Source organism: Oncorhynchus masou, chromosome 9, assembly GCF_036934945.1.
Source record: "Oncorhynchus masou masou isolate Uvic2021 chromosome 9, UVic_Omas_1.1, whole genome shotgun sequence".
Taxonomy (NCBI): domain Eukaryota; kingdom Metazoa; phylum Chordata; class Actinopteri; order Salmoniformes; family Salmonidae; genus Oncorhynchus; species Oncorhynchus masou.
Window position 1 is genome coordinate 9,589,301 of NC_088220.1, and position 25,855 is coordinate 9,615,155.

At 43.5% G+C, this 25,855-nt stretch overlaps 1 protein-coding gene across 2 annotated transcripts in view; it reads right to left on the reverse strand.

Moving 5' to 3' along the window:
- Positions 1 to 11,657: 11,657 nt before the first annotated feature.
- Positions 11,658 to 25,855, reverse strand: part of gabrb2a (gamma-aminobutyric acid type A receptor subunit beta2a) — a 96,153-nt gene continuing 81,955 nt past the window's right edge. The window contains exons 6-10 of one of the 2 annotated variants that reach the window (XM_064973134.1): positions 24,380 to 24,517; positions 23,387 to 23,539; positions 17,373 to 17,617; positions 16,907 to 17,047; positions 11,658 to 13,937 (exon numbers count right to left, since the gene is read on the reverse strand). In XM_064973134.1, coding sequence (XP_064829206.1) covers positions 13,551 to 13,937; positions 16,907 to 17,047; positions 17,373 to 17,617; positions 23,387 to 23,539; positions 24,380 to 24,517 — 1,064 coding nt within the window. In that variant the 3' untranslated portion in view covers positions 11,658 to 13,550. The remainder of the gene's footprint in view (positions 13,938 to 16,906; positions 17,048 to 17,372; positions 17,618 to 23,386; positions 23,540 to 24,379; positions 24,518 to 25,855) is intronic. The other variant, XM_064973135.1, reaches the window with a different exon arrangement.

Sequence of the window (25,855 nt, forward strand, 5' to 3'; positions counted from 1 at the left end):
GCTAATTTAACATGATAAAAAAAATAATGAATACAGTGAAATGTCTGGGCATATAATTAAAACATTCTAGAAATCATTAATCAACTTGGTGCTTGGCTACAGAAGCCTACAGCTTGGCGGTGTACTGGTATTTGTGCATGGCTACAGAAGTCTACAGCTTGGAGGTGTACTGGTATTTGTGCATGGCTACAGAAGTCTACAGCTTGGAGGTGTACTGGTATTTGTGCATGGCTACAGAAGCCTACAGCTTGGCGGTGTACTGGTATTTGTGCATGGCTACAGAAGTCTACAGCTTGGAGGTGTACTGGTATTTGTGCATGGCTACAGAAGTCTACAGCTTGGCGGTGTACTGGTATTTGTGCATGGCTACAGAAGTCTACAGCTTGGCGGTGTACTGGTATTGGTGCGTGGCTACAGAAGCCTACAGCTTGGCGGTGTACTGGTATTGGTGCGTGGCTACAGAAGCCTACAGGTTGGCGGTGTACTGGTATTGGTGCGTGGCTACAGAAGCCTACAGCCCGGCGGTGTACTGGTATTGGTGCGTAGCTACAGAAGCCTACAGCTTGGCGGTGTACTGGTATTGGTGCGTGGCTACAGAAGCCTACAGCTTGGCGGTGTACTGGTATTGGTGCGTGGCTACAGAAGCCTACAGCTTGGCCGTGTACTGGTATTAGTGCGTGGCTACAGAAGCCTACAGCTTGGCGGTGTACTGGTATTTGTGCATGGCTACAGAAGTCTACAGCTTGGCGGTGTACTGGTATTGGTGCATGGCTACAGAAGCCTACAGCTTGGCGGTGTACTGGTATTTGTGCATGGCTACAGAAGCCTACAGCTTGGCGGTGTACTGGCATTGGTGCGTGGCTACAGAAGCCTACAGCTTGGCGGTGTACTGGCATTTGTGCATGGCTACAGAAGTCTACAGCTTGGTGGTGTACTGGTATTGGTGCGTGGCTACAGAAGCCTACAGCTTGGCGGTGTACTGGTATTTGTGCATGGCTACAGAAGTCTACAGCTTGGCGGTGTACTGGTATTTGTGCATGGCTACAGAAGCCTACAGCTCTTATCAATGGCTCTTATCAATAGCTCTCATCAATAGCTCTCATCAATAGCTCTTGTCAATAGCTCTTATCAACGGCTCTTATCAATGGCTCTTATCAATGGCTCTTATCAATAGCTCTTATCAATAGCTCTTATCAATAGCTCTGTTACGGATACCAGTATCCTGTGTGTGTATCCTGTGTGTGTGTTTTCTCTCCTTCTCCCCTCACAGGTGAAAATCATCACTCCCCAATCAGTCAACAATCAATCATCAATCAGAAGACACACCTCCTCCTGTTTCCTACCCAATCACAGTTCCTTTCCCTTGGTTTAAAAAGCCTGTCAGTTGTTGGCTCTTGAGCTCAATCTCTCTGTAAATGCCATGTCTGTAGGTCTCTGTGTTTCATTCTCTCGTTGTGTATTAACCTCTCTTTTGTTTGAGCACCTCCATAGCACTTTCATCACCTGTGAGTATTGTTTTGGTGTTTGTGTTTGATTGCTGGTGGGAAAAGGGGAAACCAAGACAAGTCGCCCATGGGCCTACACTACCCGTAGGTAGACTTTGTTAAATACACTAGTTAGAACTGGGCGGACCACCCAGGTATTTTTGGTTAGTTAGTTAGCTGTTAAAGTAGGCTAGTCTAGCTTAGGGGTGTTTTTGAATACTTATTGTTTCTTTCCTTGGGTCCAGCTCAGCCCCTTTTCCTGCTTCCCCCCATTACTGTGTTTTCAAATAAACCTTGAGTTTGACGGTGGATTTCAGTTGTCCTGGTTATTTCGTTCACACTTTTGCTTTGTCGCTGTTATAATTTGCATGAGTTATGTTACGGGTCTCATTACCATCCCCCCCCTAGACTGTCGGGCCAAAAAGGGATCCGTAACATAAGTGGGGGCTTGTCCGGGATCTGTCATAACTGACACCCATGCCGCTCATGTAGATTGTGATAGTGGTATAGTTCAGTGTTGAGTGTCATAGCTGAAGTAGCATTAGTGTTTGCTATTTTCTTTGGCACTTGTGAAGTAGTGTAAAATGACTACTTTTGATTTGAAATCCTTTTTGGATAACCCTTTGTGGGAGGTTTTTGATAAATGTCGTAGAGTTGATTTAATGACCTTGGCTGACCATTATTCAGTCTCGATTCTACAGAATGTAGTTAAGTATGAGGTTAAAAAGCTGGTGTTAAATGTATTGTTGGAAGAGCAGGTGCTTGTTTTACCGCTGCCTGAACCTACTACCCCTGTAGCGGATGTTGCTGCTCCTGTAAGCCCATTGGTGTCTGATAATGAGGGCGGGGCTAAAACACCAGCCACATTGTCCCGTTTTGATCCACTCTCCCCACTGTCAAACGGTGATGCCAGGAGGGATGTCCGTTTAGCACAGTTCCAACTGGAGGCGGAAGAGAGCCCAAATTAGGCAAGAGACTCTCCAGTTGGAGATGTGTAAAATTGAGGCAGAAAAATAAAGAGAACAATGACATTTGGAGATGTGTAAAATTGAGGCAGACAGAGAACAAAGGCAGTTGGAGTTCAAAATGCGCCAGATGGAACTGGAGGCAGAGACAGCAAGGCTAGCCTTTGTTCCTACTGTGCCTGTTTGTGAGCCGTCCTCACCATCTGTGTCCTCAAACACGTTTGACATTAGTAGGCAGATTGCCTTAGTACCTTTGTTCAGAGAGTCAGAGGTTGACTCCTATTTTTGTGTATTTGAGCATATAGCTGTAGCATTGAAATGGCCTGAAGAGGTATGGTGTCTATTACTTCAGTGTAAATTAACTGGTAAAGCCCAAGAGGTTTTGTCAGCACTACCTCTGGAGGACAGATTGAATTATGAAGTGGTCAAAGCTATTGTTCTTCGTGCCTATGAGCTTGTGCCTGAGGCATACCGACAGAGATTTAGGTCTCATAGAAAGTCTTCTAGTAAGACTTATGTGGAATTTGCTAGAGACAAGGGAAATCTGTTTGATAAATGGCATGCTGCTAGTAAGGTAACTGATTTCAACTCTCTCCGGGAGTTAATCTTGTTGGAAGAGTTTGAAAATTGCTTTATAAGTGACCTTTATAATGGGTAACGATATTGCCGGAGGAAAGGTAGTACCCGTATTGGATAAAAGTGACCACTCTCTCTCCAATGAGCTGGCACAGAGTTATCCACGTGTTCCCCGCTTGTGCTGTCACTCGTGCTCAGGCACGACAAGAGGGTGATGAGAGATTTGTCGAACACTGTTCTGTTCAAAGAGGTTGATCAAGAGGATGGATTGTGTGATACCTCTGAGAAGCTGATCACCTCTGACAAACAGCCCAGGAAAGAATCAAAGAACGTTGAACTTATTGCTGATGCAATACAGTTACCAGTCACTCGTGAGCAGCTGATTGCTAACCAAAAGGTTGACAACAAGCTTGCTAAATGTTTTTCTAGTGTTGTCTCATTGGAAGATGTGAAGAAGAAGAACGTGGCTTACTTCATTGATGGTAATCTCCTCATGCGTAAATGGAAATCCCATGTTGACGCGTGTGGAGATTGGAATGCTGTTTACCAAATAGTGATTCCTACAGCCTTTCAACAAAATGTGTTATCCCTTGCTCATGATCACCAGTGGTCTGGTCATTTAGGAATCACAAAGACTTATGATCGGATCCTTCGACATTTCTTTTGGCCGGGTTTAAAACAAGATGTGGCTCAGTTCTGTCGGACATGCCACACATGTCAGATAACAGGAAAACCAAATCAGGTTATTCCTCCCGCTCCTCTTTGTCCCATACCTGTCATAGGTGAACCATTCGAGCATGTGGTGGTTGATTGTGTCGGACCGTTACGGAAGACAAAATCGGGTAACCAGTTTTTGTTAACGATTATGTGTATGGCTACAAGATACCCCGAGGCCATTCCTCTGAGAAGGATTACAGCCCCGGTAGTGAGTAAAGCCTTAATAAAATTCTTCACGACATTCGGGTTACCTAAGGTGGTACAAAGCGATCAAGGTACCAATTTCCTATCCAAGCTCTTCAAGCAGGTGTTAAAATCCTTGTCAATTATTCACCGTGTGTCAAGCGCCTATCACCCAGAGTCTCAGGGTGCACTTAAAAGATGGCATCAGACACTGAAGTCTATGCTACGTAAATATTGTTTGGAATCTGAGAAAGATTGGCATGAGGGAGTTCCTCTAGTTTTGTTTGCTGCTCGTGAAACTGTGCAGGAGTCCCTAGGTTTCAGCCCGGCTGAACTAATGTTTGGTCACACAGTGAGAGGACCAATGAAAGTCCTTAAAGAACAGTTCTTGTCCCAAGAGTTGTGTACAGGAGACGAGAATGTGTTGGACTACGTTAGTCGCTTTCGTGAGCGCCTACACCAAGCTTGTGCTCTCGCAGAGGAGCATGAAAAGACACTATGATAAAGAGGCTGTTTCTCGTCCACTACAGCCAGGTGACCAAGTACTGGTGTTATTACCTGTTCCAGGATCTTCACTGTCAGCTCGTTTCTCTGGTCCTTATTTAATTGAAAAGAAAATAAGTGAAACTGACTATTGTCGTTCTTTTAAGGTAACGTAACGCAATCAACCTGCTAGCTAGCCAGCTAGCCCCCGAATAGCAGCACTGTAGAAACTATTACATTCGACGGAACGACTTGATTAGTGTAGTGTCAACATCGCAGCCACTACCAGCTAGCCTACAAAGTCAACAACGCAGCCACTGCCAGCTAGCCTACTCCAGCAGTACTGTAGCATTTCAATCATTTTAGTCAATAAGATTCTTGCTACGTAAGCTTAACTTTCTGAACATTCGAGACGTGTAGTCCACTTGTCATTCCAATCTCCTTTGCATTAGCGTAGCCTCTTCTGTAGCCTGTCAACTATGTGTCTATCTATCCCTGTTCTCTCCTCTCTGAACAGACCATACAAACGCTCCACACTGCGTGGCCGCGGCCACCCTAATCTGGTGGTCCCAGCGCGCACGACCCACGTGGAGTTCCAGGTCTCCGGTAGCCTCTGGAACTGCCGATCTGCGGCCAACAAGGCAGAGTTCATCTCAGCCTATGCCTCCCTCCAGTCCCTCGACTTCTTGGCACTGACGGAAACATGGATCACCACAGAACACTGCTACTCCTACTGCTCTCTCTTCGTCCGCCCACGTGTTCTCGCACACCCCGAGAGCTTCTGGTCAGCGGGGTGGTGGCACCGGGATCCTCATCTCTCCCAAGTGGTCATTCTCTCTCTCTCCCCTTACCCATCTGTCTATCGCCTCCTTTGAATTCCATGCTGTCACAGTTACCAGCCCTTTCAAGCTTAACATCCTTATCATTTATCGCCCTCCAGGTTCCCTCGGAGAGTTCATCAATGAGCTTGATGCCTTGATAAGCTCCTTTCCTGAGGACGGCTCACCTCTCACAGTCCTGGGTGACTTTAACCTCCCCACGTCTACCTTTGACTCATTCCTCTCTGCCTCCTTCTTTCCACTCCTCTCCTCTTTTGACCTCACCCTCTCACCTTCCCCCTACTCACAAGGCAGGCAATACGCTCGACCTCATCTTTACTAGATGCTGTTCTTCCACTAACCTCATTGCAACTCCCCTCCAAGTCTCCGACCACTACCTTGTATCCTTTTCCCTCTCGCTCTCATCCAACACTTCCCACACTGCCCCTACTCGGATGGTATCGCGCCGTCCCAACCTTCGCTCTCTCTCCCCCGCTACTCTCTCCTCTTCCATCCTATCATCTCTTCCCTCTGCTCATACCTTCTCCAACCTATCTCCTGATTCTGCCTCCTCAACCCTCCTCTCTTCCCTTTCTGCATCCTTTGACTCTCTATGTCCCCTATCCTCCAGGCCGGCTCGGTCCTCCCCTCCCGCTCCGTGGCTCGATGACTCATTGCGAGCTCACAGAACAGAGCTCCGGGCAGCCGAGCGGAAATGGAGGAAAACTCGCTCCCTGCGGACCTGGCATCCTTTCACTCCCTCCTCTCTACATTTTCCTCCTGTCTCTGCTGCTAAAGCCACTTTTTACCACTCTAAATTCCAAGCATCTGCCTCTAACCCTAGGAAGCTCTTTGCCACCTTCTCCTCCCTCCTGAATCCTCCTCCCCCTCCCCCCCCTCCTCCCTCTCTGCAGATGACTTCGTCAACCATTTTGAAAAGAAGGTCGACGACATCCGATCCTCGTTTGCTAAGTCAAACGACACCGCTGGTTCTGCTCACACACTGCCCTACCCTGTGCTCTGACCTCTTTCTCCCCTCTCTCTCCAGATGAAATCTCGCTTCTTGTGACGGCCGGCCGCCCAACAACCTGCCCGCTTGACCCTATCCCCCCCTCTCTTCTCCAGACCATTTCCGGAGACCTTCTCCCTTACCTCACCTCGCTCATCAACTCATCCCTGACCGCTGGCTACGTCCCTTCCGTCTTCAAGAGAGCGAGAGTTGCACCCCTTCTGAAAAAACCTACACTCGACCCCTCCGATGTCAACAACTACAGACCAGTATCCCTTTCTTTTCTCTCCAACTCTTGAACGTGCCGTCCTTGGCCAGCTCTCCCGCTATCTCTCTCAGAATGACCTTCTTGATCCAAATCAGTCAGGTTTCAAGACTAGTCATTCAACTGAGACTGCTCTTCTCTGTATCACGGAGGCGCTCCGCACTGCTAAAGCTAACTCTCTCTCCTCTGCTCTCATCCTTCTAGACCTATCGGCTGCCTTCGATACTGTGAACCATCAGATCCTCCTCTCCACCCTCTCCGAGTTGGGCATCTCCGGCGCGGCCCACGCTTGGATTGCGTCCTACCTGACAGGTCGCTCCTACCAGGTGGCGTGGCGAGAATCTGTCTCCTCGCCACGCGCTCTCACCACTGGTGTCCCCCAGGGCTCTGTTCTAGGCCCTCTCCTATTCTCGCTATACACCAAGTCACTTGGCTCTGTCATAACCTCACATGGTCTCTCCTATCATTGCTATGCAGACGACACACAATTAATCTTCTCCTTTCCCCCTTCTGATGACCAGGTGGCGAATCGCATCTCTGCATGTCTGGCAGACATATCAGTGTGGATGACGGATCACCACCTCAAGCTGAACCTCGGCAAGACGGAGCTGCTCTTCCTCCCGGGGAAGGACTGCCCGTTCCATGATCTCGCCATCACGGTTGACAACTCCATTGTGTCCTCCTCCCAGAGCGCTAAGAACCTTGGCGTGATCCTGGACAACACCCTGTCGTTCTAAACCAACATCATGGCGGTGGCCCGTTCCTGTAGGTTCATGCTCTACAACATCCGCAGAGTACGACCCTGCCTCACACAGGAAGCGGCGCAGGTCCTAATCCAGGCACTTGTCATCTCCCGTCTGGATTACTGCAACTCGCTGTTGGCTGGGCTCCCTGCCTGTGCCATTAAACCCCTACAACTCATCCAGAACGCCGCAGCCCGTCTGGTGTTCAACCTTCCCAAGTTCTCTCACGTCACCCCGCTCCTCCTCTCTCCACTGGCTTCCAGTTGAAGCTCGCATCCGCTACAAGACCATGGTGCTTGCCTACGGAGCTGTGAGGGGAACGGCACCGCAGTACCTCCAGGCTCTGATCAGGCCCTACACCCAAGCAAGGGCACTGCGTTCATCCACCTCTGGCCTGCTCGCCTCCCTACCACTGAGGAAGTACAGTTCCCGCTCAGCCCAGTCAAAACTGTTCGCTGCTCTGGCCCCCCAATGGTGGAACAAACTCCCTCACGACGCCAGGACAGCGGAGTCAATCACCACCTTCCGGAGACACCTGAAACCCCACCTCTTCAAGGAATACCTAGGATAGGATAAGTAATCCTTCTCACCCCCCCCCTCCCCCTTAATGATTTAGATGCACTATTGTAAAGTGGCTGTTCCACTGGATGTCAGAAGGTGAATTCACCAATTTGTAAGTCGCTCTGGATAAGAGCGTCTGCTAAATGACTTAAATGTAAATGTATGTGCTTCAAACTCCTGATAGACAACGCCAATCTCGTGTGTGTCACATTAACATGTTGAAAGCTTACCACACCCGAACCATCACACAGTTAGAGAGTTCAAAAACAGAGTAAGGTACTGCTGTCTCCTCTGCTACTACTGCGATGATAGTGGACTGTCATATTGATGATGATGGCTTGGAGTTGCACAATACTCAGCAGCAGTGTGTTAGATTGCCCAACTCAGAAATGCTGCTGTCTATCCAGTCAGGTCTGGTTCATGTAACGGATGAACAGGCCAATGATATTGTGAGGCTGCTACAGTTTTCCATGTCTCTTTAATGATGTTCCTACTCGCACAAACGTGTTGGAACATGACATTAATGTTGGAAATGCTACACCTATCAAGCAACACCCATATCGTATCAATGCTTCCAAGAGGAAGATAATGAGGGATGAGGTGAAATATTTGTTGGAGAATGACCTGGCTAAGCCAAGTTCCAGCCCTTGGAGTTCTCCTTGCATTCTGGTTCCTAAACCTGATGGTACTTCCAGATTATGTACGGATTATCGAAAGGTAAATTCTGTCACAATGCCAGATTCGTACCCGTTACCCAGACTGGACGACTGTATTGACACTATTGGTGCTGCTGGGTATGTAACGAAGTTGGACTTCTTAAATGGTTACTGGCAGGTTCCGTTAACTTCACGTGCTTCTGAGATTTCTGCCTTTGTGACCCCAGACAACTTCCTACAGTACTCAGTCATGGCTTTTGGGATGTGAAATGCACCTGCCACTTTCCAAAAACTGGTTAACTCCGTATTAGCTGGCGTTCCTAATTGTAGTGCATACCTTGATGACCTAGTGATTTATTCGTCTGAGTGGTCAGATCATGTTGACTCTCTAAGGGTAGTATGTGAACGGTTGGCAGCTGCTTCTCTAACCCTGAACTTGGCAAAGTGCGAGTTTGGGAAGGCTACTGTTACCTATCTCGGTAAAGAGGTTGGCCATGGACAGATGCACCCTGTTGATGCCAAGGTCTTGGCTATAACTGCATTCCCTGCACCTACCACCAGTCGAGAGCTACACCGCTTTTTAGGGATGGTTGGCTTTTTAGGGATGGTTGGCTACTAACGTAGCGGTAGTTGCTCCATTGACCGATTTGCTCAGTCCGGCTAGATCATTTGTATGGTCCCCTGATTGTAAGAGAGCTTTTGAATCTGCGAAAGCACTCTTATGTAGTACCCCTGTATTTGCTGCTCCGGATTTTGAACAACCGTTCAAACTTGAGGTAGATGCTAGTGCCAGAGGTGCTGGTGCTGTTCTACTGCAGCAGGACAAGAGTGGAGTAGATCATCCCGTTTGTTTGACATTTATTACATTTACGGGAAAAATAACAAACTATGCGATAATAGAACAAGAAGCTCTTGCTTTGTTGTTGGCTCTGCAATACTTTGAAGTATATATTGGTTCCAGTGCCCTACCAGTGACTGTATATACTGACCATAACCCCTTAGTGTTTCTCCACCGGATGTACAACCAGAACCAGCGCCTTATGCGTTGGGCGCTGATTGTACAGAATTATAATTTGGAGATCCGCCGCAAAAAGGGTTCTGACAATGTATTGGCAGATGCTTTGTCTCGTGTGTAATGATTTTTGTATGTTTTGAAAGGTTGACTTTGTTGTTGATCTTGTGAGTATTCATTGAAATACTGTGGTCGCAATCCCTAGGGTTGCTCTTTTAAGGGTGGGAGTGTTACGGATACCAGTATCCTGTGTGTGTGTGTGTGTGTGTGTTTTCTCTCCTTCTCCCCTCACAGGTGAAAATCATCACTCCCCAATCAGTCAACAATCAATCATCAATCGGAAGACACACCTCCTTCTGTTTCCTACCCAATCACAGTTCCTTTCCCTTGGTTTAAAAACCTTGTCAGTAGTTTGCTCTAGAGCTCAATCTCTCTGTAAATGCCATGTCTGTAGGTCTCTGTGGGTCACTCTCTTGTTGTGTATTAACCTCTCTTTTGTTTGAGCACCTCCATAGCACTTTGTCATCACCTGTGAGTATTGTTTTGGTTATGGTGTTTGTGTTTGATTGCTGGTGGGAAAAGGGGAAACCAAGACAAGTCGCCCATGGGCATACACTACCCGTAGGTAGACTTTGTTAAATACACTAGTTCAAACTGGGCGGACCACCCACTGTATTTTTAGTTAGTTAGTTGTTAAAGTAGGCTAGTCTAGCTTAGGGGTGTTTTTGAATACTTATTGTTTCTTTCCTTGGGTCCAGCTCAGCCCCTTTTCCTGCTTCCCCCCACTACTGTGTGTTTTCAAATAAACCTTGAGTTTGACGGTAGATTTCAGTTGTCCTGGTTATTTCGTTCACACTTTTACTTTGTCACTATTATAATTTGCATGAGTTATGTTACGGGTCTCATTACCATCCCCCCCCTAGACTGTCGGGCCAAAAAGGGATTCGTAACAAGCTCTCATCAACAGCTCTTATCAATGTGTAAATGACAGTCATGGAGAATGGTGTTATTTCTATCAGGAAAACAAAGTAGATGCTGTTCCACTTGGAGCCAACCGGTTTCTGGACCTTATTCATCGTTTCATCGCTCGTAAAGTTGGTGGAATAAAGTCAAGGTCAGAATAGATTTATCTGTCGATGCACCTCATGCTTAACTTCAAGGTGAGAAAACGCATAGAAAGAAAAGTACATAAAAGGGAATTGCGTTCCTTTTGAACAGGCCTGGGATTGACTGAACAGGCCTGGGATTGACTGAACAGGCCTGGGATTGACTGAACAGGCCTGGGATTGACTGACTAGGCCTGGGATTGACTGACTAGGCCTGGGATTGACTGACTAGGCCTGGGATTGACTGAACAGGCCTGGGATTGACTGACTAGGCCTGGGATTGACTGAACAGGCCTGGGATTGACTGAACAGGCCTGGGATTGACTGAACAGGCCTGGGATTGACTGACTAGGCCTGGGATTGACTGACTAGGCCTGGGATTGACTGAACAGGCCTGGGATTGACTGAACAGGCCTGGGATTGAACCAGTTAAAAAACACCCTCATCCTTCTATTTGTCCCAGCATCGTAAAGGGGCATGGTGATCATTAGTCATAATCATAAACACAGTCACTTTTTAAAACATTAACTATTCAGCGCTGTTCAACATTAATTATTTCAATGCAGCCGCTCCACAACAGTAGTTGTCATATCAGAAGTAGGGAGGAGAGGGAATGGATGGATCCAGTTCGAGTGGTGGTGGGTGTGGAAGAATGCAGTGAGTGTGTGTGTGAGAGGGTGCGGTTGAGTCAGAGGGATCTCTCTCTTCTCTACTCTTGGCTTGTTGGGACGGGGAAGGAGGGTTGCCTGTCTGCCCGTCTGTCTGTCAGGCCCGTTGGGCACCCAAGGACAATGGGCAACAGTGAGTCCAGCGACTGTCTGGATGGCTCTCTGCTCTTAATGTCCCCCGTAGCAGGATGGCTGGGGATGGTTGACTGGCTGGAAAGCTGGATGAGGCTCCACACGGAGTCATGTCCCAGTCCCACACCATAACAACCCCACTACTACCTGATTGGATGGATGCACTGCTGTCTTCTGAACCCATTATAGAGAGAGAGGATTACATCTGCAGCCCTCATTTGCTTGTTTGCCTGTTCCCTCCCAAAGCCTCTATATACATAGTCTCTCCCAGTCTTATCATGCATTTGGGAAATGATTTAATATATAGGCTGAATTGAGTTTTAATTGAATTTAGGTACATCTTCATAATGGCTGACAATCAATACACAAGTTATTTACATTAGTCATTATTATGAAATATTACAATTGGAATTTACAGGAACTTTGTAGAAAATATGATGCTGATGCGTCATGGCAACGTGGTTGATTCACCTCGGGTCCTGTCACAGTCATTTCTGGAGAGAAAAAAATGGTTTTGAGCCATGCATAAAAAGACTGTTTTATTAGAGTCTGGTAGATGGTAGATGGTAGTGGTAGAGCTTCAGTTTCCTCGCTGCCAAGTAGCTGCTTTTAAAAGTAGAAAGAAATGGGAAGAAATATAAACAAAACTCCAAGAACAAAGTACAGTGTCAGGAAAAATGATTTGTATATTATTTCCTTCAACGAATTTAAGATTGAGTTTTTTTATAACCTGGCCACGGTACCTGTTAGTTAGACTGCAAAAAACAACAATAGACCCATTTAAATATATAATTCATTCATAATATTTATACATCTGGCTTTTCATGAATATTTAGTTTATAAAAATGGACCATGTCCTTTTCAACATGATTTTTAAAACATATCTACAATTCATCAAAACATAAAACCTAATCACAATGGAACGTGTCAAAGTTGTAGAACCAATAAACTCTATTGATATGATTGTGGATTACTAGATTTATGCAGGAACTTTCATTGCAATGAAAGATGGGCTTAGCTCTCTTGATGTCCATCAATGTAAATAAGCACCCCCCTGGGTAATAAATAAATAAAGCAAACCTCTCACCCCTTGATGCCGCCCACACTGGCAATGCAGAGGCAAGGGTTACGCAGTACTGTCTCTCTCTTTTAAACCAGGGCAGTTTGATGTGATGGACTACTAGATTCTGTCAGTACAACAAAGTAAGATCAAAAAACACTTGGCAGGTTCAAGATCCATGGTATCATACCTTTCACATATGAAACCTTCATGGTCGTACCATATCTTTTACATATGAAACCTTCATGGGAACTTCAATGGCCAGAATGGATGATGGGTCATGATCTCTAGGTAAAAGGTCACGAACCCACAAATTGGCAGGACAGAAACGGCAACACTGAAGACCCATTGGAATGTCCATAGAGAAGAGTGCCCCCTATTGACCATCTGCGGTACTATCACTTACAGTAGCCCATTGTTGTTGGTCCCCAATCGAACCCCAAACTCAGCCTAAGCTACAGTATGGGGGGTGAGTTCTGCAGACACTGCTACACAGAAGGAAAAAACCTCAACTAGTTAAAAACTCAAATGCTTTGTGCTCCATCGATAAAGATGGAGACGCAGCAGAAATGAAATAGAAGCATGCTTTTTAAAGAATGTTTTTTGTATTACAATAACTACAGGAAAATAGTTTAATCACGGATGAACCCCTTTAAACCCCTCGAGGAAAGGTTTCCTGGATGCAGATAGCTCGGCTATGAACAAAATACATAGACTAAAACTAAACAAATCCTTAAAGTATATGCAAAACACAAGCATAAATATTTGATCCACAGAGAGTTAAGCTACAAATGACAAATATTAGAGTGATATATTGACATTTCTTCAGGATTAGGCACCATGTCTGTCTGTCTTGTCTTTTTAAAATCTCTCCTCTGTTGACGTGTCAGTCAGTCATTAGAGGTTATTCCCAGATCATAAGAGTGTCATGGCAGATAGATGCTGTAGAAGAAGTGTTCGGGTGTAGAGCTCCTTCCTTCCAAAACTATTTTTCTCACATTTCTTTAATACTGAATCAGCAAAATAATAGGTGCGCTCTCTCTCTCCCTCTCTCTCTCCCCTCTCTCTCTCTCTCTCTCTCTCATCAATGATATCCCTCCATCCATCTCTCCTTAGTGAGCGTAGTAGAGCCAGTAGATCACGTTAAAGAAGGAAAACACGGTAGGGAAGATCATCCTGGACCACTTGTCGATAGAGTTCACATCAGCCAGGTCAGGGATGTTGACCTTGAGCTGCGAGGCCCGTCTCCGTAGGCGGGACTTCTTCTGGGTGGCGTGGCGCTCCAGGGCGCTGTGAGGTCCGCCACCGTAGTTCTGTCGGGCCATGGCGGCCCTGCGGTACTGCAGTGTGGAGCTGTCGTAGGCCAGCATGGTGTTGCGCGGGTCACCCAGACCCCCAGGGCCCAGGGACCTGGACAGCTCAGGAGGAACACCCCCCATCTCGTTCTTCATCTCCAGGGAACCAAACAGGATGTTGTCATCAGTCAGGGAGGTGGTCATCTATGATAGGAGGATGGGGGGAGGAAGAGGAGGGGCCGTGAGAGGAAGTGAATGTAGGCAAGGTTCATACGTCATCATAATCTATCCTTACTTAAAATATTTCAAAGATGGCTATATTTACAGATAGATAAAATGAGGCATGGTTCATAGGTCATCTTATTCTTAAATAATCTATGTTCACTTAAAATACTTGAAAGGTCTATCTTTATGGTTAATTAAAAGGCACTATGTGTGTGTGTTTCAATAAGAATGTGTTTTTCTCTTAGTTATTAATTGACGGGTTCATCACGTACAGTATTGTTCTGTGTACTAATGGGTCACATTTGATTTACAGTAGCAATGTAGAGCATAGTGTATTTACCATAAAATGTCATATTTAATTATAGATTATATTTATATAAATCAATAGCTAGTCATTATACATAAGTATATGAAGATACAATATATATATATATATATATATATATATATATATATATATATATATATATATATATATATATGTATATACACACACACAGTGTACCTGTCAAATGTTTGAACACACGTACTCATTCAAGAGTTTTTCTTTATTTGTACTATTCTCTACATTGTAGAATAATAAAACTATGAAATAACACATATGGAATCAAGTAGCAACCAAAAAAGTGTTAAACAAATCAAAATATATTTTATATTTGAGATTCTTCAAACTAGCCACCCTTTGCCTTGATGACAGCTTTGCATACTCTTTGCATTCTCTCAACCAGCTTCATGAGGTAGTCACCTGGAATGCATTTAAATTAACAGGCGTGCCTTGTTAAAAGTTAATTTGTGGAATATCTTTCCTTCTTTCCTTCTTAATGCATTTCAGCCAATCTGTTTTGTTGTGACAAGGTAGGGATGGTATACAGAAAAAATACCAAGTCCACATTATGGAACAGCTCAAATAAGCAAAGAGAAATGATTGTCCATCATTACTTTAAGATGGTCAGTCAATCCAGAAAAGTTTCTTCAAGTGCAGTCACAAAAACCTTCAAGCGCTATGATGAAACTGTCTCACATGAGGACCGCCACAGGAAAGGAAGAGTTACCTCGGCTGCAGAGGATAAGTTCATTAGTTATCAGCCTCAGAAATTTCAGCCCAAATAAATGCTTCACAGAGTTCAAGTAACCGACACATCTCAACCTCAACTGTTCAGAGGAGACTGTGTAAATCAGGCCGTCATGGTCAAATTGCTGCAAAGAAACCACCACTAAAGGGCACCAATAAGAAGAAGAGACTTGCTTGGGTCAAGAAACATGAGCAATGGACATTAAACCGGTGGGAATCTGTCCTTTGGTCTGATGAGTCAAAATTTGAGATTTTTTGTTTCAACCGCGGTGTCTTAGTGAGATGCAGTGTAGGTGAACGGATGATCTCCGCATGTGTGATTCCCACTGTGAAGCATGGAGGAGGAGGTGTGATGGTGTCGGGGTGCTTTGCTGGTGACACTGTCTGTGATTTATGTAGAATTCAAGACACACCTTACCAGCATGGCTACCACGGCATTCTGCAGCGATACGCCATTACATCTGGTTTGCACTTAGTGGGACTACAATTTGTTTTTCAACAGGACAATGACCCAACAAACCTCTAAGCTGTTTAAGGGCTATTTGACCAAGAAGAAGAGTGATGAGTGCTGCATCAGATGACCCATCCTCCACAATCACCTAACCTCAACGCAATTGAGATGGTTTGGGATGAGTTGGACCGCAGAGTGAAGGAAAAGCAGCCAACAAGTGCTCAGCATATGTGGGAACTCCTTCAAGATGGTTGGAAAAGCGTTCCAGGTGAAGCTAGTTGAGAGAATGTCAAGAGTGTGCAAAGTGTCAACAAGGCAAAGGGTTGGCTACTTTGAAGAATTGTTGGTTACTACATGATTCCATGTGTTATTTCATTGTTTTGATGTCTTCATTATTATTCTAATGTAGAAAATAGTTTTTAAAAAATAAAGAAAAACTCTTGAATGAGTAGGTGTGTCCAAACGTTTGACTGGTACTGTATGCCTGTATATAAATACAAATCAACAGTTTCTCATGGAGAAATCATCTTCATTGTCATGTCATAATTTCAGCCAGCATGTGGTTAACATTCTGTCTCGTCAGAACAAGACAAACCAAGTAAACAAACAATGTAAACAAAAGGAAGAAATGTGATAAAAGGTTGAGAGAAACAGTAATAAGGAAATATTGCAAAGATGAAGGAGAGGTTAAGGTTGATATTTCAGGGGTCAAAGGTAGGTTTAGGTGAGGAGAGACGTTGTGAACACTGAGGAAGTGGATCGGATCAGAAGTTTCTTCATCCATAGCCTGACTTCTGAAGCAAACAAAACATCTCTAACTAAAAAAAAGATGTTCAAACTTAGTAGTTGAAAAACTAATTCTCAATGATATCTGTTGTTTGTATACTCTGTTTCAAGGCCCCTCAGTTGGACAAAACTCAGAATGAGAAATAAACGTCTCTCTTTTTCTTCTCTGTTAGGCTGAGCGATAATATGTCACTAACCATCTCATTTCCATTCAATTGCTTCACTTGTTATTTAGGAGTGTTATCAATTGACCTCAGATATACATTTTTCTGTCACACCAATATTAACTTTGGAGTAGCTTGCAATTACAACCAGCATTTCCTGACCCTTAATTTTTTAGGTTTCCCATCAATTTAAGGTGTATCATATTTTGACTGAGATGTAGGTTTGCGTCCCAAACGCTGTAGTTGACTTAACAATGACGTTGACGTGTTTGTCAGGAAAATGCATGAAGAGCAAATCAAGAGAAGGGGAAAAAAACACAATGGTGGGAAGTGATGATTAAAGTTGCCTTTAAAAATCTATAGAATCAAATTAAAGAAATGCACAAAAAATACTACAGTATTTTCCTCTGATCGGCGGAGTTGATTCAGATTGATGACATTTGTTAAAGTTTTGACTTTCAAAACCTTCCAGTACCTTATTTCTTTGCTCGCCTAGTCCTAATGCGGCATCGTCCACAAAGATGGGATCCCACATCGTGTCATACGCGTCAATTTCCCTCTGTTTCATTCTGGCATACAGAGCATCATCTCTCTGAACTACATTTCCCACCATCCACTGCAAGCATACAAAATCAGCACTGTTACCATGGAGAAATCGCAGCTTGCTGTCAGATGTTGTCAGATCCTGGTCTAACTATTAAAGATGTATTTTCATTGAACTGTGGTTGATAGATACACATGGCTACACCAATGGGACAGGGAGGTGTAGTTGAGCCCTAGTAAAAGGACATCAAGTCAACAGTTGATCACAGAAGCATCACATAAACCTTGAGAGAAAGAATAACCTGTGTTCTCCAACTGCATCCGACACCACATTACACCATCAACACAACCTCTCTAGACAATCTGTCCCTACTCCCTTCCTATCCGGAGACACCTACCTTATTGGGGTCGGGTCGGAGTTTCTCGTTGTTGACGACGGCTAGTTTCTCCGCGGCCCTCTTCTGCCTCTGGGGCCCCCGTCCGAAGAAGATGTAGTTGACGAAGGCGTACTCCAGCAGGGCCAGGAAGACAAACACGAAGCAGCCCATCAGGTACATGTCTATGGCCTTGACGTAGGGGATCTTAGGGAGCGTCTCTCTCAGATGGGTGTTGATGGTAGTCATGGTCAACACCGTGGTGATACCTGGAGATCACATTTTACCTTTACAATCACTGCAATCACCAAAATAATGGATCAATTATTATGGGTCAGGTGTGTGTCAGGTGTGTCTCAGGTGTGTGTCAGGTGTGTTTCAGGTGTGTGTCAGGTGTCTCAGGTGTGTCTCAGGTGTGTCTCGTGTGTCTCAAGTGTGTCTCAGGGCTATGTCAGGTGTGTTTCATGTGTGTGTCAGGTGTGTGTCATGTGTGAGGTGTGTGTCATGTGTGTGTCAGGTGTGTGTCATGTGTGTGTCAGGTGTGTGTCAGGTGTGTCTCAGGTGTGTCTCGTGTGTCTCAGGTGTGTCTCAGGGCTATGTCAGGTGTGTTTCATGTGTGTGTCAGGTGTGTGTCTAGTGTGTCTCAGGTGTGTCTCAGGTGTGTCTTAGGTGTCTCAGGTCTGTCTCAGCTGTGTCTCAGGTGTGTCTCTGGTGTGTCTCAGGTGTGTGTCGGGTGTGTCTCAGGTGTGTGTCAGGTGTGTTTCAGGTGTGTGTCAGGTGGGTCTCAGGTGTCTCAGGTGTGTCTCAGGTGTGTCTCAGCTGTGTCTCAGGTGTGTGTCAGGTGGGTCTCAGGTGTCTCAGGTGTGTGTCAGGTGTGTTTCAGGTGTGTGTCAGGTGTGTGTCAGGTGTGTATCAGGTGTGTCTCAGGTGTGTATCAGCTGTGTCTAGTGTGTCTCAGGTGTGTGTCTCAGGTGTGTGTCTCAGGTGTGTCTCAGGTGTGTGTCAGGTGTGTCTCAGGTGTGTGTCAGGTGAGTATCAGGTGTGTCTCGGGTGTGTGTCTCGGGTGTGTGTGTGTCAGGTGTTCTAAGGAGTCTAAATCAGCTACAGTTTCTATCTGATTCCTCCTGGTACAGGGTCACAGGAACCAGCCAACTGTGACATGAGTAGTAAACAAGTGCATAGTAGCGTTGTAGTTTGGCAGCTTTATAGACCTAATTAACCCATACGGACATATAGATCCTCATTCTACAGAGTTAATGAACCCATACGGACATATAGATCCTCATTCTACAGACCTAATGAACCCATACGGACATATAGATGCTCATTCTACAGAGTTAATGAACCCATACAGACATATAGATCCTCATTCTACAGACCTAATGAACCCATACAGACATATAGATCATTCTCATTCATACAGACATATAGATCCTCATTCCAGACCTAATGAACCCATACGGACATATAGATGCTCATTCTACAGAGTTAATGAACCCATACGGACATATAGATCCTCATTCTACAGAGTTAATGAACCCATATAGATCCTCATTCTACAGACCTAATGAACCCATACAGACATATAGATCCTCATTCTACAGAGTTAATGAACCCATACGGACATATAGATCCTCATTCTACAGAGTTAATGAACCCATACAGACATATAGATCCTCATTCTACAGACCTAATGAACCCATACGGACATATAGATCCTCATTCTACAGAGTTAATGAACCCATACGGACATATAGATCCTCATTCTACAGACCTAATGAACCCATACGGACATATAGATCCTCATTCTACAGAGTTAATGAACCCATACAGACATATAGATCCTCATTCTACAGAGTTAATGAACCCATACAGACATATAGATCCTCATTCTACAGAGTTAATACATATAGATCCTCATTCTACAGAGTTAATGAACCCAATGGTGATTCATTCTACAGGTTAATGAACCCATACAGACATATAGATCCTCATTCTACAGAGTTAATGGGACATATAGATCCTCATTCTACAGAGTTAATGAACCCATACATACATATAGATCCTCATTCACAGAGTTAATGAACCCATACAGACATTCACATTCTACAGAGTTAATGAACCCATACAGACATATGTGTTTCATTCTACAGACCTAATGAACCCATCTGTGTTCATTTACAGACCAATACACCCACTAGTGTTAATGAACCCATACATTAGTCACTGTCATTCTAAGTTAATGAACCCATACGGACATATAGATCCTCATTCTACAGAGTTAATGAACCCATACAGACATATAGATCCTCATTCTACAGTGTTAATGAACCCATAGACATATAGATCCTCATTCTACAGACCTAATGAACCCATGACATATAGATCCTCATTCTACAGACCTAATGAACCCATACAGACATATAGATCCTCATTCTACAGACCTAATGAACCCATACAGACATATAGATCCTCATTCTACAGAGTTAATGAACCCATACAGACATATAGATCCTCATTCTACAGAGTTAATGAACCCATACAGACATATAGATCCTCATTCTACAGACCTAATGAACCCATACAGACATATAGATCCTCATTCTACAGACCTAATGAACCCATACGGACATATAGATCCTCATTCTACAGACCTAATGAACCCATATGTGTGTGTGTATGCGTGCATGCCTACGTACGTGCGTCTGTGTGTGCATACGTGTGTATCTGAGCATTGGGTCTCTGTTCATTCACATGTTAAAAGTGTTACCAATCTGGGAGGTGTCCCAAAAGACACTCTATTCCCCACATAGTGCACTACTTTTTCTAATCAGATCCCAATGGTGGTTCTGGTAGACCAATACACACAGCCTTGTGTATTGATACATTAGTCACCTGTGTTAAAAGACCAATACACCCACTGTGTTTCATACTCTAGTCACCTGTGTTAAAATACCAATACACCCACTGTCTTTCATATGAATGATTCTATTCTTTCTTTCATACGTCACCTATGAACAACAACATATGTTCTAACACTATGACAACAAATAACACTATGACCCATTGCATGTTCTAACACTATGACATCTGTGTTACTATGACAAGACGCGTTCTAACATTATGGACAACAAATGTTCAAACACTATGACAACAAGCATGTTCTAACACTATGACAACAACGCATGTTCTAACACTATGACCAACGGATGTTCTAACTCTATGACAACAAGCATATCTGCACTATGACAACAACGCATGTTCTAACACTATGACAACAACACATGTTCAAACACTATGACAACAAATCATGTTCAAACAGTACAACATGATTGTTTACTATGAACAACAACGCATGTTCAAACACTATGACAACAATGCATGTTCTAACACTATGAACAACATCGCATGTTCTAACACTATGACAACACGCACTAACACTATGACAAACGCATGTTCTAACACTATGATGAATGATGTTCTAACATTCATGTTTAAACACAATGACAACAACGCATGTTCTAACACTATGAACAACAACATATGTTCTAACACTATGACAACAACGCATGTTCAAACACTATGACAACAACGCATGTTCTAACACTATGACAACAACGCATGTTTAAACACTATGACAACAATGCATGTTCTAACACTATGAACAACAACGCATGTTTAAACACTATGACAACAACGCATGTTCAAACACTATGACAACAAAGCATGTTCTAACACTATGACAACAACGCATGTTCAAACACTATGACAACAACGCATGTTCTAACACTATGACAACAACGCATGTTCAAACACTATGAACAAACACTATGACAACAACGCATGTTTAAACACTATGACAACAACGCATGTTTAAACACTATGACAACAACGCATGTTCTAACACTATGACAACAACGCATGTTTAAACACTATGACAACAACGCATGTTCAAACACTATGAACAACAACGCATGTTTAAACACTATGACAACAACGCATGTTCAAACACTATGACAACAACGCATGTTCTAACACTATGACAACAACGCATGTTTAAACACTATGACAACAACGCATGTTCTAACACTATATGTTCTAACACTAACAACGCATGTTTAAACACTATGACAACAACGCATGTTCTAACACTATGACAACAACACATGTTCCAACACTATGACATCAACACATGTTCTAAACACTATGACAACAACGCATGTTCAAACACTATGACAACAACGCATGTTCTAACACTATGACAACAACGCATGTTTAAACACTATGACAACAACGCATGTTCAAACACTATGACAACAACGCATGTTCAAACACTATGACAACAACACATGTTTAAACACTATGACAACAACGCATGTTCAAACACTATGACAACAACGCATGTTCTAACACTATGACAACTACGCATGTTTAAACACTATGACAACAACGCATGTTTAAACACTATGACAACAACGCATGTTCAAACACTATGAACAACAACGCATGTTCAAACACTATGAACAACAACGCATGTTCTAACACTATGAACAACAACGCATGTTCAAACACTATGAACAACAACGCATGTTCAAACACTATGACAACAACGCATGTTCAAACACTATGACAACAACGCATGTTCAAACACTATGAACAACAACGCATGTTCAAACACTATGACAACAACGCATGTTCTAACACTATGACAACAACGCATGTTCTAACACTATGACAACAACGCATGTTTAAACACTATGACAACAACGCATGTTCTAACACCATGACAACAACGCATGTTCTAACACTATGAACAACAACGCATGTTCTAACACTATGACAACAACGCATGTTCAAACACTATGACAACAACGCATGTTCAAACACTATGACAACAATGCATGTTTAAACACTATGAAACACATGTTTAAATGACAACAACGCATGTTCTAACACATATGTTCTAACACTATGAACAGCAACGCATGTTCAAACACTATGACAACAACGCATGTTTAAACACTATGAACAACAACGCATGTTCTAACACTATGACAACAACGCATGTTTAAACACTATGAACAACAACGCATGTTTAAACACTATGAACAACAACGCATGTTCTAACACTATGACAACAACGCATGTTTAAACACTATGAACAACAACGCATGTTCAAACACTATGACAACAACGCATGTTCAAACACTATGACAACAACGCATGTTCTAACACTATGACAACAACGCATGTTTAAACACTATGACAACAACGCATGTTCTAACACTATGACATCAACGCATGTTTAAACACCATGACAACAACGCATGTTCAAACACTATGACATCAACGCATGTTCTAACACTATGACAACAACGCATGTTTAAACACTATGACAACAATGCATGTTTAAACACTATGACAACAACGCATGTTCTAACACTATGACAACAACGCATGTTCAAACACTATGAACAACAACGCATGTTTAAACACTATGACAACAACGCATGTTCTAACACTATGAACAACAATGCATGTTTAAACACTATGACAACAACGCATGTTCTAACACTATGAACAACAACGCATGTTCTAACACTATGACATCAACGCATGTTTAAACACCATGACAACAACGCATGTTCAAACACTATGACATCAACGCATGTTCTAACACTATGACAACAACGCATGTTCTAACACTATGACAACAATGCATGTTTAAACACTATGACAACAACGCATGTTCTAACACTATGACAACAACACATGTTCAAACACTATGACAACAACACATGTTCAAACACTATGACAACAACGCATGTTCAAACACCATGACAACAATGCATGTTCTAACACTATGACAACAACGCATGTTCTACACGACAATTTTAGAACGATGCAAACACTATGACAACAACGTTTGTAAACATCGTTATATAATGTATAAGTTTAATTTGATTTACGGATTGATTGGTTGATTGACTGATGAAATCTCGCTAACTTTATTGATCGAATTCGATGGGCAGTCTTACCCAGGGCCACTCTGGCAGCGGAGGCATCGTAGTTGATCCAGAAGGAGACCCAGGACAGGATGGTGATCAGGATAGAGGGCATGTAGGTCTGGAGGATGAAGTAGCCGATGTTCCTCTTCAGCTTGAAGCTCAGAGACAGACGTGGGTAGGAACCTGCATGGAGGAAAACAGACTTTTTTATTTATTTTTTATTTTACCTTTATTTAACCAGGCAAGTCAGTTAAGAACAAATTCTTATTTTCAAGACAAGAATACATTGTCTTTTACAAATAATGACCTGAAGTGGAGGGATCCGAACTGAAAAAGCAGAGAAAGGTAATATACGGAATATCTGTGGATCACCCCCTGAAAAGCTACTGTATTGCCATAGATATACAGTAGCTACTCATTCCTGGGAACAGTGGGTTAACTGCCAGTTCAGGGGCAGAACGACAGATTTGTACCTTGTCAGCTCGGGGGGTTTGAACTCGCAACCTTCCGGTTACTAGTCCAACGCTCTAACCACTAGGCTACCCTGCCGCCTGAACTGTATTTATTTTATTTTGCTGTATTTAACCAGGTAAACCATTAAGAATACATTGTCTTTTACAAATAATGACCTGAAGTGGAGGGATCAGAACTGAAAAAGCAGAGAAAGGTAATATACGGAATATCTGTGGATCACTCCCTGAAAAGCTACTGTATTGCCATAGATATACAGTAGCTACTCATTCCAGGGTTTTCCTTTATTTGGACTATTTTCTACATTGTAGAATAATAGTGAAGACATCAAAACTATGAAATAACACACATGGAATCATGTAGTAACCAAAATGGTATAATCAAATATATTCTAGATTTTAGATTCTTCAAAGTAGCCACCCTTTGCCTTTTGACAGCTTATCACACTCTTGGCATTCTCTCAACCAGTAATCATGAGGAATGCTTTTCCAACAGTCTTTAAAGAGTTCCCACATACGCTACATAGGTATCAAAATGGCCACCATTGTGTACCTGTAGAGAAGACCACATTCTTGGAGACCAGTTTGTAGTCCACGATGGAGAACTGAGGCAGCTCTATTCTCTCCACCCCAGACACAGCTCCATCTCCCCCTCGCCAGTAGAACTCAATGTCATCAGTGGTGTAGCCATCTGCAATATGTCGAAGATAAACACACAACGCAGAGACGAGAGGTCAAAAGGACGATAAGTCAATAGAGTAATAACGATCAATGGAAATAGTTTTTTCTGTAATAGGGAATTATTGATCCATGGCTCAGAGACATGGGAGGAATATGTCTTCTGAAATAGGTTATGTGACCATTGGCTGGTTTTTTGCAAGGAATTCGAAATTGGTCAACCATAGGCTCGGGCTGGGTTATACAACTACATGCTGTTCCTTTGTTCACTGAGAGAGAATCACTGAGAGAGAATCACTGAGAGATAATCACTGAGAGAGAATCACTGGAGAGAATCACAGAGAGAGAATCACTGGAGAGAATCACTGGAGAGAATCACAGAGAGAGAATCACTGAGAGATAATCACTGAGACAGAATCACTGAGAGATAATCACTGAGAGAGAATCACTGGAGAGAATCACAGAGAGAGAATCACTGGAGAGAATCACTGGAGAGAATCACTGAGAGAGAATCACTGAGAGATAATCACTGAGAGAGAATCACTGGAGAGAATCACAGAGAGAGAATCACTGGAGAGAACCACAGGAGAGAATCACTGAGAGAGAATCACTGAGAGATAATCACTGAGAGAGAATCACTGGAGAGAATCACAGAGAGAGAATCACTGGAGAGAACCACAGGAGAGAATCACTGAGAGAGAATCACTGGAGAGAATCACTGAGAGAGAATCACTGGAGAGAATCACTGAGCGAATCACAGGGAGAGAATCACTGGAGAGAATCACTGAGAGAGAACCACTGGAGAGAATCACTGAGAGAGAACCACAGGAGAGAATCACTGAGAGAGAACCACTGGAGAGAATCACTGAGAGAGAATCACTAGAGAGAATCACTGAGAGAGAATCACTGGAGAGAATCACTGAGAGAGGATCACTGGAGAGAATCACTGAGAGAGAATCACTGAGAGAATCACTGAGAGAGAATCACTGAGAGAGAATCACTGAGAGAGAATCACTGGAGAGAATCACTGAGAGAGGATCACTGGAGAGAGTCACTGAGAGAGAATCACTGAGAGAATCACTGAGAGAGAATCACTGAGAGAATCACTGAGAGAGAATCACTGAGAGAGAACCACTGGAGAGAACCACAGGAAAGAGCATCACTGAGGACAGGGGAGAATGACCATCTACCTCCCTGTATGACGTGTCCTCTTTGAATAAACCTATTTTCCTCCCCCAGATTTGCTTTGGAGTTTGTGTTATTGAAGAATAAGATAAATTGCTAACAACAGGTACTGGAGATTCAGAAAACACACCACACTAACACAGAGTGCCAGAATGGTAGGAATGGC